The sequence below is a fragment of the Ahaetulla prasina genome, chromosome 2, assembly GCF_028640845.1.
Source record: "Ahaetulla prasina isolate Xishuangbanna chromosome 2, ASM2864084v1, whole genome shotgun sequence".
NCBI lineage: Eukaryota > Metazoa > Chordata > Lepidosauria > Squamata > Colubridae > Ahaetulla > Ahaetulla prasina.
This window is the reverse complement of record NC_080540.1, coordinates 63,114,706-63,131,548: the sequence shown is the minus strand read 5'-3', so window position 1 is coordinate 63,131,548 and position 16,843 is coordinate 63,114,706. Positions and strand designations below refer to the sequence as shown.

Genomic DNA, 16,843 nt, shown 5'->3' with positions numbered 1-16,843 from the left:
AACTGGAGCTTTCGGATGCTTTTCAGGGGCAGTCCCATGTATAGTGTTTTGCAATAGTCAAGACTGGAGGGGACTAAGGCATGAGTGATCATGAATAGGGACTGTTGTCCAGGAAAGGGCGTAACTGCACAAACTGTAGTTGCACAAAGGACTTTTTGGCCATGACGGCCATCTGTTCTTTGAGCAGAAGTTGCGAGTCCAGAACCCCCAGATTACACACAGGGTCTGTTTGGGGCAGTGCCATCCCATCCAAGACCAAAGCTGGCAATTCTCCATGGGCCAACCCCGAACCCAGAGCTACTTGTTCTTGCAAAGATTCGGTTCAACCCGTTGCTCCCCATCCAGCCCCTAACAGTCTCCAAGCACTGCGAAAGGGAGGTCATGCCATCGCTTAACTCACCACGGGCTAAGACATACAGCTGAGTATCATCAGCATATAGATGATATTTCAGTCCATGATGATGGATGACCTCACCCAACGGCTTCATATAAATGTTGAATAGAAGCGGAGAAAATACCGAGCCCTACAGGACCCTGCAAAGTAGTGGGCAAGGGCTGGATCTCTCACCTCCTAATAACACTGTTTGAAAGCGGCCACAGAGGAAATGAACCAGGATAGCACAGAGCCCCCCGCTCCCAATCCCAAAGCCACTCCAGAAGGATACTGTGGTTGATGGTATCGAAAGCTGCCAAGAGGTCAAGTAGAGCAAGGATGTATGCTCTACCCCCATCCTGCTTCCACCAGAGATCATCAAAAAGCACGACCAATGCAGTTTCTGTCCCATATCCAGGTCTGAATCCTGACTGGTAGAGGTGTAGATAATCTGTTTCCTCCAGAAACCTCTGGAGCTACTGCACAACCACCTTCTCAACAACCTTCCCCAAAAAGATTGGAAGATTGGAGACAGGTCAGAAATTATCCAACTGGGTGGAATCCAGCAATGGCCTCTTAAGAAGAGGGCGGACCACAGCCTCCTTAAAATGCTGGGGCACTACTCCCTGTGTAGAGAAGCATTAATCACTGGCAGAATCCACCTGCCTGTCACCTCCAGGGAAGCTTTCACAAGCCAGTAGGGACATGGATCTAAAACACATGTGCTTGCATGCATGCGCCCTAGGATCCTGTCCACTTCCTCAAGAGTGACAGGATAACATGGCAACAATCTTTTCAGGGGCTTTCACTGGACCAGTAACCATGCAGGAACGAAGTCAAGTGACTTTGTCTTCCAGAAAATCCACAAATTCCTCAGTGCACCCTTTCAGGTAGACCTCAAATCTCCTCCTTCCCCAGGAGGAGGAGGTTCACCTTAAAGAGGGTCGCTGGGCAATTATCTGCAGATGTAATTAATGCAGAGAAGTATATACACTTCTCTACACGAATCGCCACGAGATAGGCCTTAATAGCAGCTCTTACCCGTGTTAAATCGAGTTCATCTCTTGTCTTCCACCAGTGGCGCTCTAGACATCTCTTCCTCCATTTCATCCCTCTCAGTTCCTCTATATACCATGAAGGGCAGAGAGGTCTACAGGTGAGGAGAGGTCACGTGGGTGCAATCCTATCCAGAGCCTCAATCACCTTCCTATTCCAAACAATGACACAGATCTGCAGTTATAACCCCCAGCTCCTTCTGAAACCCATCAGGGTCCATTAGTCAATGGGGTTGGACCAATCTAATAGGTCCTGCCTCCCTGTGGGAGGGAGGTACAGCTCTTGAGAAACTCTTTGCCACCAGACTGTGATCTGACCATGACAGGGGGACCAAGGGCAAGTCCACCAATTCCAGGTCACATAGGCACTGCTCTGACAAAACCCCTAAATCGGGTGTATGATCACTATTCCTAGTCGGGCCCTGGATGACCTGGGAGAGGCCCATGGAAGTCATGGTTTCCATGAAATCTCGGGCTACCTCTGACCCTGACCCCAGGGATAGCAGGTTGAAGTCCCCCAGAACTATAAGCCTGGAGAATTCTACCACCAGCCCCGCGGCGAGGTCTAGGAGCCCAGGTAGGGAGGCTGCCACAAGCAGGGAGGCTGGTACAGCAGCAGCAATTCCACCTGATCCCTTGAGCCCAACCTAAGAAAAAGAGTCTCACGGCTGGGCACTTGTGGAGCCGTGCCCCTGGAGGCTGCTAAAGATTCCTGCTTTAATACAATGGAAGGACAGATTCATAACCTTCCTCAGTCATAGAATTCCATTGTTCAATCTCAACTGAATGCTGCAGAGAACCTTAGCTAAATTCAAAATAGTATGACTCAAAATAGTCTCCACTAACAGAAGTGGAAATCAGCCTGTTGTCAACTATTATGAACTAGCTGAATAGCCTGGAAGTAAAAATATGTTATTAAAAACATTCCATATCCTCTGTGATATTTATAACTGGATATCTAAAAAGATACAAAGATTTGAACTTTATACTTATCTTATTACTCACCTGTGATGGGAATCAGTTTCCAATGTATTTCAGTTGCCTCAGAATTGTTTGAGTTGGAACGCTGTCTATGATAATTCTGTTCAAGGGGTGTGCTAGGACAGGGACTAACACAACCATCAAAGCTACTTATGCTTCCTGTGCTTGTTTCCTAAATAAATACATAGTATTTCAATTGTTAATTACATGGTTCTAGGTATATTAATATAGCATATGGTAAGTGCATGTGTTTGGTCCATGTGCATCCATGAGAATATGTGTTTACACACACATACAAATGTTAGCACTGTTAACTTTAATCATTTCAATATTCAGTCTTCAGATACTAAAACATTTTTGTACTATATTAATTTAAATAATCAATTAAGCACTAATGTGATATCCCTATCTGTATTTACTGTGGCTCTTATTTTCAGGATATTCAAGTACAATTTGAATTAACTGATTTACCCACACACAAGTCACTTTCAGACAGAAAAGAAAAGCAACTGTCAAAGTTGCAAGGTGATAGCGCCAGCAATACTTTTTAAAGGTTATTTACTATATAAGATATATTTCAGCTGGAAGTGTTGTTTTGTTTCAGCTGGAAAGAAGCAATTCTAGAGTAAGTAACCCTTCCCAGGCTCCCAAGATCAATTTTATCTCTTGATCTCTTCCAATGAAGGAATGATTATACCCTCCCCATTACTGACTGAACAACCAACACAAACCGCAGTCACAAACAGTACAAGATTTTTTTTAAAAAGTCATCTTCAACTTTCAAATTGCCAGTACGTGACAAGCATAGCAAACCAGATAAGAAGCCCTAGTCAAATGTTTGCTTGTGCCTATTTTGTTACCTTCTCTATAGATGCTCACTATTTTAAATCTACTCCTGTGCACTAAGCATTCAAGCCATAAGGGTCACAAGAATACAGGAAATGTTTATACTGAATTAGATTATTGATTCATCTACTTTCATACATAACTGCCAATGAATCACCAGGATTTTTGACAAATATCTTCCATAATCTGCCTAAATTTATCTAACTTCAATTCAAATACAACCCTTCCTAAAGGAATTCTGCTCTTTAGGAAGACTCCACCAAAAAGGAACAATAGCATTTATGTTCCTAGGCACCAAGACTGAAGTAGTAACAAGAGACTAAGTGGTACAACTACAATGCCATATGGACAGCCAGTTTGATGTAGTGCTAGAACATGGGAGACTATGAGGTCTAGTCCGGCCTTAGGCACCTGGATGACTTTGGGCCACTCTCTCTTAGCCCTAGAAAGCAGGGAGTGGCAACCCCTTCTGAAACATTGTCAAGAAAACTGCAAGTGACTTTTCCAGACAGTGCTAGGAATCAACACTGACTTGAAGGCATATAAGTACATATATATGTACTATATAAATACATATATATGAAGAAAAAGAGCCATGTTACTTTTCTTCAGATTCGAGTTAGATTTTCCCACTGAAAATGGCATTAACAAGTATAACACTATTGTTCAATATAGCAAAGTTTCATGCTACCCAATTATCTTTAGTTTCACTAATCTGATCTGCTCTGAATTAGTAAACTGTGAGACTTTTTAATTGCTCTTGAAGTTAAATTGCAACAGATTTGCAAAACAGAAACATTCTTACTTTTAATGGTAGTATATGATCTGGATCCATTTCAATAGTGGAGGCATCAAGAGAACTGGGCAAACTTGTTGCACTTTTTTCTAGCACGACTGGGCTCTGGAGATCCTTGAATTGAGTATTTTCACGTGTAGTGTTAGGAAGCTCCGGTTCTTCCTTGATCTTTGGTGGAATAGGATTGTATTCAACTGTTTGCTTTGAATAATTTTCTGACGCCTGTTTAATCAATCTTGCTGTTTGAAAATCCGTATTAGTAAGCACTTCCGAAAGTAATTTCAAAACACCAGATAGGGCAGTAACTGGAGGATCAGCAACGTTCTGTTGTCTCAAATCAGTATCATGCCCACCAAGATCAGCTATCATCGAAAGAAGTGATTCTGGTGCTCTGTCATCTAGAAATCCAGCTGGGGTAGGAGTAGAAATATACAGAAAAAGCAAATATTATGCTAAAATCTTTCAACTATCCATTCATCAATTGATGGATATGATACACACAAGAAAACACATTTCTAATATTCTACATTTTGAGCCTAGTGAAAAAAGTATTCAATGGTAAAAAGGGAAATATAAAATATTATATAAAAAATCAGCAGTTACATTTATACTGATCCTCAAGCCCAACACCTTGTGCTTTGGTATTTTTAATGAATAGCCAAGCCTGAAAAATCTGACCTGGGTAGTACTTAAGGAGAGACTATCAGGAAATCTCACATTTGCTGACTAGACTTGGAAATCAAAACAAAATCTCCAAAAGGCAACAGTTGCAAACTAATAGTTTATTATTGCCAGTATATGGATATTTTCAGGCAATAATTAGGAATTGGGTTTGACTCAATGTAGATTTTTACTTACTTAAATCTCAGGGGCTTAAATCTTCTGCACTGCAAGGTTCCATACCCACAAAAACTGAGAGAATATGCTCAATGCCAAGCCACATAACAAAAATGCTGAATTTGTAACTAATATAAGCAATAAAAACTGTATGAATGTAAAATGCAATCATTCAATATGAGCAATTTTTCATTTGCATTAAGATTCAAAGTGTAAGAAACATGCTATAACAATGAGTTACATTTATATTTATTTGCCTAAACTCTACAGTTAATACAGAGGCTCTTACCTTCATTGTTTTCTAAAGTATTGCTCATTTTTAACTGCTTTTGTGGACTCTCTCCTTTACTTTCACATTTTCGTTTCCGCCTGCTTTCATTTCTATTGTCTTCCGAGTCAGATTCTCTGTCTACATTTTTCTTTGTATAATGAATTAAATTAATCAGATCTTCAATATTTCCTCTATCACGATCTCCAGAATGAGAAGACTTCCTTTTCGAAGCTACATTTTCATATTTTGATCCATTTCTTTTTCCAGCTTTTCTTTTTGTAAAATCAGATTCATCTTCCAGGGGTTCATAATCTGAAACAGGACTGAACTGCTGAGGTTTTCTATTACTGTCCATTATTTTCTTCACTTTAGAAATAGGAACCTGGTATGTTTCTGAACCAAAAATATAGGAATGCAAACAGCTCTCAAGATGGGATTTATTTTTAGGACCAGGATACAGAAATGTTTTCTCATCCAAGTTTCCTTTATATTGATGTAAAACAAATTCTTTATATTTACTGTAGCGTTTAAAATAGTCATTTATATATTTTTCCATCAAAATATTCAAGCCAGACTTAGAATCTTTGCGAGAATGTACATATGCATAATGCAATGACTGGATAAATCTTGGAAGTTCTGGTATAACTTCATGGGTTTCATCCAATACCATCGTATTCTCATTTTTCTGATCGTTTTTGTGCACTGTGTTCAGAATGGGATTAAAAAAAAGGGGGGGGATAATCAGTAAGCACCATTCCTTGAATAAACTTACACAATCATGCCTTTGCTTAGTGGAATCAACACATGCATTTCCCCCCTCATCATTTTACCTTAATAGCAACTAAGAAGAAACATAACATGCTCAAGATTTATATTGGAATTCCTATTCTGCTTGTACGTTAAGATAAAAACCTGAGATATTTCTCACATGTTCATCAGGAAGGATATTGAGGATGGTAGGCATGGAAAAAGGGACTTTTTCAACAGTACACTTAATACTTTAAACAAGAATTTGACAAATCTTTGTATTATACGAGTACACTTGGTGTGAAAAAATTGCCTACAATACAGATTGTTCATTGGACTGCTATTTCTTTATACCAGTGTTTGTTATTGCTTTACTGGAAGACTAAATGTCTGGTTTTGTTGCTAGTTTTTATTAAATGCAATGTTCTCAATGATTCTGGAAGTAATTTTGAAAGAGACATAAACAAAGGTGGTATTCAACCGGTTCAGACTGGTTTGTCCGAACCAGTAGATAAAAGTGCAGGTGCCCCCCCCCCAGCTCTATGCCATCCTATTTAGGCACGTTTTTGATGCCGAACACATGTGCGAAAGGCACGTGCGCAAGCAAAATGCATGCATGGAAGGCCGGGCGCATACATGAACCAGGCATGCGTCCGCACAGAGAGCATGCGTGCATGGGGTAAACCGATAGTAACATAAACTGAAACCCACCGCTGGACATAAAGCCTTTTAAGTAATAAATATTGTACCATTTAACACCACACAATTTCATTTTTATGAATTTTAATTTACCTATTCATCCACAACCTGTTTTGTCATACCAATTAATACATGCTTATTTTATACATACACCCACAAACACGCCACTGAAATAATGTATCTTTTGTATAATAGCTGCAATTATATAGATTTTATTCTGAAACTTTAATTAGTTAACAAGCATTCTTAGATGTACTAATGAGAATAATACAGAAATATTTGCTTAGCAGCTACCAGCTAAAATAATTGGTATTTCTGAGTTAATAGATAATTTGCCAAGTAGTGTGCTACAATACAGTGTAGGTCAGCCCAGAACATATTAAATATGAACGAAGTTAAACTTCAAAAACTAAAAACTATTTGCAGATGGATGAACCTGACAAGAAGGAAGATGTACTGAAAATTTATTGGTGTTTACCCCTATATAGGTATTATTAAAAGGATAACTATGTTGGTGCTGTGAATTCAGCCTTCGGTGTGGCTAGCAATATTACCTGGAAGAAATGTATAACGATTTTCTGAATCATTTGCTCTTGTGCAATTACTTTTGTACTGATTAATATATGCATTTTAATTTGTGATTACATTAAAGCAGAAGCTTAGATACAGACTTCTTTTTAATATATTGCAAGATAACAATTATGAGAGATTGTTCTAGACATATGAAGTTTAGGGGAGTTAATTCTGAAATGTCAATGTTTTTTCTTTTTATAAACTTATGATAAAGCAGGGTGGAGAATGTGATATTTATTTATAATGATAATTTATCATGCACAGTGCTTACTCTTTATTTAGTCTATCACTTCAATTCCAGTAGGCACTTTTAATATAATATAGTTGACTCAGAGAGCCATTGAAGGTATCAGGGCTAGAAACCAAAAGACCATGAGTACAAATCTGCCCTAAGTAGGCATAAGGGTGTAGAATGGATGGAAAGTTATTCTTTTATAAAATGTATCAGACGAATTATAAAATACTTTAAGTCAATAACTCTTACTGCAAGCATCAGTAGCAAGGCCAAATAAAAACCACAAATGATAAAGAGCTAATCACTGTGTGTCAGCTCCATCTGAATGCTCAAGGAAATAAACCCACGCTCCGGACAAATGATAAAAGACAAGATAAGATAGATCCTGTTGTAACAAGGCAGGTAATCACTTTTGTCATAAACAAAGGATGTAAGGGATCTTAGGCATGACATATATTGTGTGGAACATGTATATTGTGTGAAAATGTATAAATACATGTATAAATACATGGTGTGAAACTTGAAAAGTGCACTTCACAATCTCAATCCACATTGGGAAGGCACATGGAAGCCTGCCTTTGCAAATGCAATTCAATAAACCTTCTTTGATTGTAAATCAGAGTTGTCTGTCGAATTAGTGAGTGTAAATTTTGGATGTTTTAAAATCTCACAAGGACAACTGGATGACCTCAAGTCAGTCATACCATTTCATTCCAGGAAGCAGACAATAGCAAACCATTTTCAAAATCTTGTCAAGGAAATTGCAGAAACTAGTCCAGGCAGTTACTAAGAGTTAGCAATGACTTCATGCATAATTTTTTTAAAAAAACCTTCTCTTTAACTTTACCTCTTCGCTCTTCTGAACCCACTTGGATTCTGTCTCCCTTTTGCTTTTCACTGATAACTAAGATTGTACATAGCATGTTCTTCCTTGCTAACTGAGGTAGGAGAAAGGGCGAGGCTCTCTCCTTTCTTTCTTGAATCAGAGTTTAATTCTTCACATGTTCCACTCAAAATTCACTGCATTCTAGCCATTTTAAGAAGTAATCCCCTTTTCTCATAAGAGGAAGACTTTACTGCAGATTTATTCTAAGGATACCACACTAACAGTTTAATTAAAGAGTCGGGAAATTATACCCATAATCCCGTAAGGAGGAAAGCTGCTTTAGGAATGATGGGATTGGCTTATAGTAAGCAAACCAGTTGGACACATTTAAATACAGCAAATGCAGCATTTAAAGCACAGATATTCACAGGTTAGGTTTGTTTCTTTCAAGATTTTACCACTTTTTTCTCAGGCCTTAAGAGAAAAAAAAAGATAAGAAAATATGTTGACTATTATTTTTTCCTTACTGTAATCCATCAGCACCATTAATTTTATCAAACATGTTCAAATACCAAACATTATGAAGGCACACTAGTTCTAAGAGAAGTCAGTTGCAGCTATAATCTTTTGATAATAAGTTAACAAATTTCCTCCTTCCTGCCCATTGCTGGGCTAGCACTAATGGCCACTAGAATGCCAGCCTACTTTAGAGATGAAAATCAAGTCCAGTTTCATTATAACCCAAGGCTGGATCTGCAACTTTGCCTTACTGTTATTGTGTCAGAAATACAACAATAATTAACAATGGACATACCTCCACATTAAATATTGAAAAAATTACCTGAAGTCACTAAATTTCTAGGCTTCCGAAATAGAAACAATGCTTGCAAAACCCGAGGCCTTCCTGTTCGATTATCTGATTAAAAAATGAAAGGGGAGAATAAAAGAGAAAATAAAAGTTAAAAGGTAGCAAAAATACTCACTCAAAGCTCAAGAAAGACATAATATTTGCATACCATATGGGGAAGCCATTTGATAAGGGGAAAGAAGCAAGAGGTGTCCTCCATCTACAAGTGGTTTTAAAATAACCTACAAAAACAATATTTAAATTAGGAATGGAATTAAAGTATAGCACAAGTTTTGTTCATGCTGTAATTTCATAAACAGGTCGTGTTGTTTTGAAATTTCCAGTACTATCCTGTTTCCCCCAAAATAAGACATCCCCTGATATTGGGGATTTGAGCACATGGCAATAAGCCCAAGCGCTTATTTCAGGGTTCAAAAAAATATAAGACAGGGTCTTATTTTCAGGGAAACACGGTACAAATATGCATATAGTAAAATTATAGAAAAAAGATCTATACTCACCAGGTTGTCTGTCTCTAGCTTCTGAAGTAAACCTTCCAAATTGCTTCCTGATCTAGTCTTTTCCACAACTTCGAACAGACTACAATACATTCCATTCTTAAACACTGAGAATACAGAAAAAAATAGCTGTCAATAAGCCATCTCATTAGAGAAAAACTTAATACAATGAGTCCAAAAAACATCACATAAGAGAATTTTGCTCCCCTTTCATCCCTCAATAAGCAATTCTATGGTAATAAATTTAACACACAAACAAACAAATATATCTGCTTGAATAGGATAGGACTGGAAGCAAGGTATTCTTCAGCAATGGGAAACTACTCATTTTTGGAAATAACTGTCCAGTGCAAGTTCTGCTTTATATTGGCTCACAATGGCTCATGTCTCGCTTCTCTAACCCCACAAGAGAACAAGAGATTGGGGATGTTCCCTTCCATGAATTTTTTTTTAAAGTGTATCAAATATAACTCAAAGTTAACCCATGTGGTGTTGTGGACTATAGTCATTACTAAGGTGTTCAAAATGTTTTGAGTTCAAAACAGCTATCTAGAACATTTTAAGCCTGAAACAAAACTGGAATTTTTTGACAGTTTCAAATGACATTCTTTTAAGTGTTTCATGTTACACTGAGTAGAATGTTGTCTACTCATTTTTTTTTCTGTTCTAGACAGTATAGAAGGCAATGAGTCACATTCCTGATATTACTAATTTACACTGGATGGACTGACCTAGTGGTTGGAGTTTAGAAGTGAAGCAATGTTGATCATTCTAAGCAGCCCCCAACACTATAAGGAATCTGACTGCTACCAATGAGAGACAACTAAAGGCGGTTTAAGATTGAAATTAACTGGATCAATGCAGCTTTCTCTGTTGCTAGAAATAAGTACACCAGATTGCTGATCTCAAAATTAAAATTCACTGAAGACTTAACTGAAATCTGGTCTTATTTTAAATGATAGCAATAATAAAATATAATGGAATTGGTGAGGAAAAGTGTGAATTTTCCTATTCCCTTGATCTTCAAATGAACTCCCCTAAGAATTTGAAAGTACATCTCCCCCAATCCTCATCCCATCAAATAAAGAAAAACCTGTTCGCTAATTTGGAGGAAATTCCTTTTTCAGTTAAGTGTTCTGTGAATCTTGGCAGCAACAACATAGTAAGAACTGCTTGCTAGATATACATACAAATTACAATGATTTCTTTTTAAACGAATGGATGTTATTAAGCAGTCCCAATTATATACCACCAACTACAGTTTATAACCAGTTATATACTCCTCCCTCCTAATTGGAGTTTTCTCCATTTGTGTTCTAACAATTATAGTACTGTTCAATTATTTGAAACTCTCAATTTGACAAGTAATCTTTTAAAAAGAATAACTATATTGGTAAATCTTGCTTTCCTTAACTTAGAAAAACTCTTACCTTCCCTTTCTCCCGAATAAGTTTCTTTAGCCAATGCACGTGATGATAATTTCTGTGCCAATTTTTCAAAGCTCATTACCATTTCAACATCAAGCTTTTCAGGACTAGTGGTCATAGAAGAAAAAACATTTCATTACTCTTTCACTTTAGTCTACACCAGGAGTGTCAAACTCATATCATCACGGCGGTGTCATGTAACATAGCCAGACTCCCCCTCCCTTTGCTAAATCAGTTGTAGGCATGGCCAGCACAGGACGCATCCGGTACTGGTCTAAACTGTTTTTTTTTTCCCCTTTCATAGCCTATCAAAAACCTGGAACTGTGCAAACAGCTTAATTGTTGACCAAGAATCAGATTAGGAAAAAAGTTGCAACCAGGTTTATGTAAAAAATGTAAGGATAGGGATGAAACTACAGAAACCAACTGATGAGGGTAAATCCGTGAATAATTCTTCTGCAAAGGCAAAACAACTGACAATGGATGCAAGGGAATCATAGAAAGAGTCTAAGATCTCAGGAAAAACATGCTGGCTGGTATGTATAATTGGATCTATACCTAACTAAAGAAAATTAGGCCAATGTCATAGAAACCAATTCATAATTAATCCCAATCTCAAAGATCAGAACAGTAGAAACCTGCATATGTAGCCACTAAGGCAGTGTTGACGAACCTTTTTGGCACTTAGTGCCGAAACGGGAGCCTGTGCGCATGTGCCAGAAACTGGAAGAGAAGCTGCCCAATGTGCATGTGCCCGCCGGGAAGATGATCTTCCAGTTTCCGGTGCACTAGTCTTCTTGCACGCATGTGTGCCAGAAAGAAAGGAAGAACAGATGGCTGGTGCGCATGCATGCACTGGACACAGGAAGTTCATCTTTCCAGCATGCACAGGTGGCTGCTCTTCCGGTTTCCAGCACTTCCGCACATGTGAAGACCAGCTGGCCAGCGCACTGGAACCCGGAAGAGCAAAGAGCAACAGATCACGTGCCCGAAAAGATGGCTCTGCGTGCCTTCCAGCACACGTGCTATAAGTTTGCCATCATGGCACTAAGGTATAAAGGTTTACAATGCTGGATTGGGGACACTCAGCTTCAAATCCACCCTTAGCCATGTAAACTCACTGGGTGACCTTCATACTAGACACTTACTCTTAGTCTCACAAACTTCTCACAGGGGTAATTGGGTGAAAAATTGGATGCTACCTTGTTTTTCTGCAGGAGAGATGGGATAAAACACCAAATTAAACATATGGCTCTAGACCAGTGGTCACCAACTGGTGGTCCGTGGACCATTGATGATCCTTGAGAAAATTTTGGTGGTCCACAGAAAAATTATTTGCATTTTTTATATTGCACTAAATCAGGGGTCCTCAAACTATGGCCCCTGGGACGGATACGTGCAATGAACATTTGTGTTGCTGCAGAATGTCTCCCCCTTCGGGGTCTTTTTGTGTGGGTCGGAGGGGGGCAGAAATTCTGACTTGGGGTCTGCTTCGGCCTCCTGGTGCAGGGCTTTGGGCGAAGGCTGGAGGGAAGCACTGCTGGTAGCAAAGAACCAGTTCCAGTGGGACTGCCTCATGGCCTGGAACTGGCTGGCCATCTCAGCCTCTGAGCCTCCAGGCACCAGTACCTGGCCTTGCACTCTCGCAGGTCTTCCCTCTGCTTGGAAACCCTCTGCTGGTAGTCCTCAGAGAGCTATTTCTGGTGAGCCTCCTTCTCGGTCAGATCCAATTTGAACTGAGCAGCTGTTTTGCCAACTTTCTCATGGCGGCTACTTAGCTCCAACAACTGCTTCCTGTTAGGGCCCTAAGGAGCCTGGGTGGGGAGGCGAGGAGTGCCTGAGAGGGGAGGGGTGAGTAGAGGCTGGTGAGATGCCCCTCGATGTGAGTGATATCGGGTTGGCCATGCCCACCCAGTCACATGACCACCTAGCCATGTTCACCCAGGTGGTCATTAGGCAGATAATATGAGTGGTCCACGGGATTTAAAATTATGAATTTAGTGGTCCTTGAGGTCCACAAGGTTGGTGACCCCTGCTCTAGACTATGGGGTATTAGCCTAGTGAGCCAACACAGAACAGTCAGAGGAAGTTTGGGACTTGTCCTTAAGCAAAGAGTTGCTCATCAGATTAGTGTCTTGTGAACCGCCCTGAGTCCTTCAGGAGAAGGGCGGTATAAAAGTTTAAATAATAATAATAATAATAATAATAATAATAATAATAATAATAATAATAATAATAATAATAATAATAATAATAATAGTGTCATGGGGGCTTCCAGTTGACGCTGCGGCGAGATCAGACACAAGGCGTGGGTCTCTGCACTCCCGTGCCGAGGTCTCCCCACTGGTGGGCTCCAAAAGGAGCCAAAACCACCCTGTAGGGGCGGTGAAGCAAAGAGGGTTGCTCCATGAGGTTGTTGAGAGTTACAGCTCTTCTGTCTGACTCCGGGTTCTTTTTCCCTCTCAGCCACAGTGAGAAGAGGCAGCCAAAAGAGAGCTGCCACGAAGCTGAGACAACCAAGGAACAACTAAGACTGGTGCTGGAGCGAAGTAGGTGAACAATGACTGGAACTGCAGGAAAGGATTCCTGGGAGAGAGGATTCCTTTTTACTTAAAACCTAACTCCCAAGGAACAATTTAGAACTACCTGCTCAGAATTGCTTGTTAAAGCGGCAATTAAGCATTCTGAGAAAAATATCAGACCGGAAGGAAAAGATCTAGAGAGAAAACAATAAATTTCTAAAAATACAGAAGACTGGATTCTTAAACTGGGAAGACATGATAATGGGAAGGTATTTTAAAAGGCTGGAATTTTTTACTTAAAAACTTGTTTCTATCATTGAATTACAATTAAAATTACAATCAAAATAACAAAAATCAGACTGACTAGTGGCAACATTGAAATGTAAGTTGAGATTGCCACCTGCTGATGAAAGGAAAATATAGAAGTCTGGGAATACTTATATGAAGGATCTTCATATAAGAAGTGAAAAGATCTACTCGGTTATATCTAATTACCCCAAGACTACTGGAGACTCAAATATGAGAACAAGGAAGTTATTTTAAAGTGACTCCTAAATATTATGCTAGAAGATTGAACCTGTAAAGGGGACATAAAGAGGCTTTTGATAACTCCTGGGACTATTTAAACAGAACTGATTGATTTCCTATGGGATACAAAGAACTTTGATCAGTGTACTTCTTGAAGGGCAATTTTAGGTCTGAATAAATGGTTCTTGGACTATTGGATAAAAGTGGAATTTTAAAAAAAAATAAGATGCTTCATAAGGAAGAAATGAGTGGAACTTTGAAGGAGATGGCCTTGATTTTCCAAAGCACAAAGGATATAATGGAGAAAGGATTTAAGGAGATTTGGAAAATACTATACGTGGGATGATGAGTAAAGATCTAGATGCTCAGAAAAGGGATGAGCCAACAGACGGAATGGAGGAAAAGATAGAACTGAAGAATCAGCGAACAAAAGATGACAAGGAGGAGATAATAAAAATAACAGTGATTGATGAATTAAACAAAGGGAGAAATATTTTAAGAGAGTTGAAAAGAGATCTGGAGTTACAGGAAGATACTTTTGAATGGGAGATAGGTGTTTGGGTAGATACTTTGGAAGCTAGGCAGTGGAAGAGGGTAGAGATAGGTGAAATACTTAGATTGTATAGTCAAGAAGTAGAGAATAGAATAGAATAGAATAGAATAGAATAGAATAGAATAGAATAGAATAGAATAGAATAGAATAGAATTTTTTATTGGCCAAGTGTGATTGGACACACAAGGAATTTGTCATGGTGCATATGCTCTCAGCATACATAAAAGAAAAGATATGTTCATCAAGAATCATAAAATACAACACTTAATGATAGTCATAGGGTACAAATAAGCAATCAGGAAATAATATCAATATAAATCGTAAGGATACATGCAACAAAGTTACAGTCACACAGTCATAAGTGGAAGCAGATGGATGATGGGAACGATAAGAAGATTAATAATAGTGCAGACTTAATAAATAGTTTGACAGTGTTGAGGGAATTATTTGTTTAGAAGAATGATGGTGTTTGGGAAAAACTGTTTTTGTGTCTAGTTGTTCTGGTGTGCAGTGCTCTATAGCGTTGTTTTGAGGGTAGGAGTTGAAACTGTTTATGTCCAGGATGTGAGGGACCTGTAATTGTTGACTGTACATCAGAGAGTATTAATTTATCCTATTTTTGTTGATCCTGTATAGGAAGCTATATTTAGGTAAGATGTGAAATTTACCGGTGTGTATATATGCTTATTGTATTAATTTCCTCAATGAACTTTGCCTTTATAAACTTTTCTTGTATCTTGTGTATAACCTGGGTAGCATCGAGAACTAAGTAAGCTAGCAATGCATTTTAGCAGTTAAAAATAAAATTACTAGTACTGTGCACAGAACTACAATGTTCCAATTTTTCAAAATTTTAGATAATCTAGTCCAATTCAAACTGACTTCAGGTCTACTTATACTTACAGTTTGCAGGGAAGCGTAGGGCGTTTTTCAGATATCAAAGCAGCATGACAAACAAGCTTTCCTTTGTTTAAAAGTTGCCCTTTCCATAAAGTATAACTTGCTTTATCTATAATATAACAGGACAAAAATATTCAAAATATTAACGTAATGTTTCTAAAAAAGGGGGATTTTAATATCAAGGTAATTATATGCAGTGTCAAAATACCTTTGCTAACAGTAATAGATAGTCTTGAATTTAACTCACTTAATAACAATGACCAGGAATTCTATACAGATAGACTAGCATGGAAAAGACAAATATTTCTACTGTGTCCAATCTAAACCTTAGGTTTAGTTTTTGTACAAACAGGGAAGATGTTCAATGAGCTTATTTCTAAAACTAGTAATGTTGTTTACTGTGTGTGTTTAGTAAGTAGAAAAACATTACATCTCCTTATAAAATATTTATCTTATTGCCCACAGCAGCCTGTAGCACAGGTGAAAAGTAGACAGAAGGACATTTCCTCCCACTTCCAGGCTTTTATCTAAAATGAGACAACAGGGTGATGGGCATAAATATAACATTCTTTGTCCACTAAGTAAATGGAATATACTTAAATAGTTCCTTTCTATATCAGTAGAATGAAGATAGTCGTATTCAAATCCCATATGGATCTCTCTCTAGAGAAGAAACTAGTGAAGGATCTTCTATTTAACAGCTTCCATCACTAATGTTTACTCATGCTGAAAAGTATAGTCAAAATAGCCTATCTGAACCACTTAAAACTTTAACAATCACTGGAATTGGAAATAGCAACACCCTCTTTCAAGTTTACATTCCATTCTTAGGAGCCTAATTCCAGCTCCTAAGTTTCTTATCTTTCTAAAGACTCTTAACACAAAGCCTTCCAGGAACTGGAGTCCAAGAACCAGGCTGCACAAGCAAGGGAAACCCCATCCAGGCACCCACCCCCATTTCTCGTAAAAACTGTTCTCCATGGAACCATCCCTGGTACTCAAAAGGTTAGGGGCAGCTGGCCTAGAATATATATCTATCTTTAAATACTTTTAATAGTTTAATTCTAACTAGAAAAAATAAGTAATTGAGGTATTCTCTGGAAGGCATAGAATGTTTTAGTATATTTAAAACAGATGAGCATCCATTGCTTTGCAGAAAGAATATCGCAACTAGAGATAGCCCTCATTTAATAACCTGACTAGCAATATCACTGCTAGGTGACACTGTTAAAAAAAAAAAAAGAAACATCATGACTGTGACTGACTTTAATATATAATCTCTGCTGCAGTCATCATGTGTGATGTCACA

At 38.4% G+C, this 16,843-nt stretch overlaps 1 protein-coding gene across 6 annotated transcripts in view; it reads right to left on the bottom strand.

Moving 5' to 3' along the window:
- Positions 1–16,843, bottom strand: part of TASOR (transcription activation suppressor) — a 58,086-nt gene that overhangs the window by 24,445 nt on the left and 16,798 nt on the right. For all 6 annotated transcript variants that reach the window (XM_058165589.1, XM_058165584.1, XM_058165586.1 and 3 more), the window contains exons 9-16: positions 15,538–15,643; positions 11,035–11,138; positions 9,608–9,711; positions 9,256–9,328; positions 9,081–9,155; positions 5,178–5,861; positions 4,061–4,461; positions 2,434–2,581 (exon numbers count right to left, since the gene is read on the bottom strand). In XM_058165589.1, the coding sequence (XP_058021572.1) occupies positions 2,434–2,581; positions 4,061–4,461; positions 5,178–5,861; positions 9,081–9,155; positions 9,256–9,328; positions 9,608–9,711; positions 11,035–11,138; positions 15,538–15,643 (1,695 nt within the window). The remainder of the gene's footprint in view (positions 1–2,433; positions 2,582–4,060; positions 4,462–5,177; positions 5,862–9,080; positions 9,156–9,255; positions 9,329–9,607; positions 9,712–11,034; positions 11,139–15,537; positions 15,644–16,843) is intronic.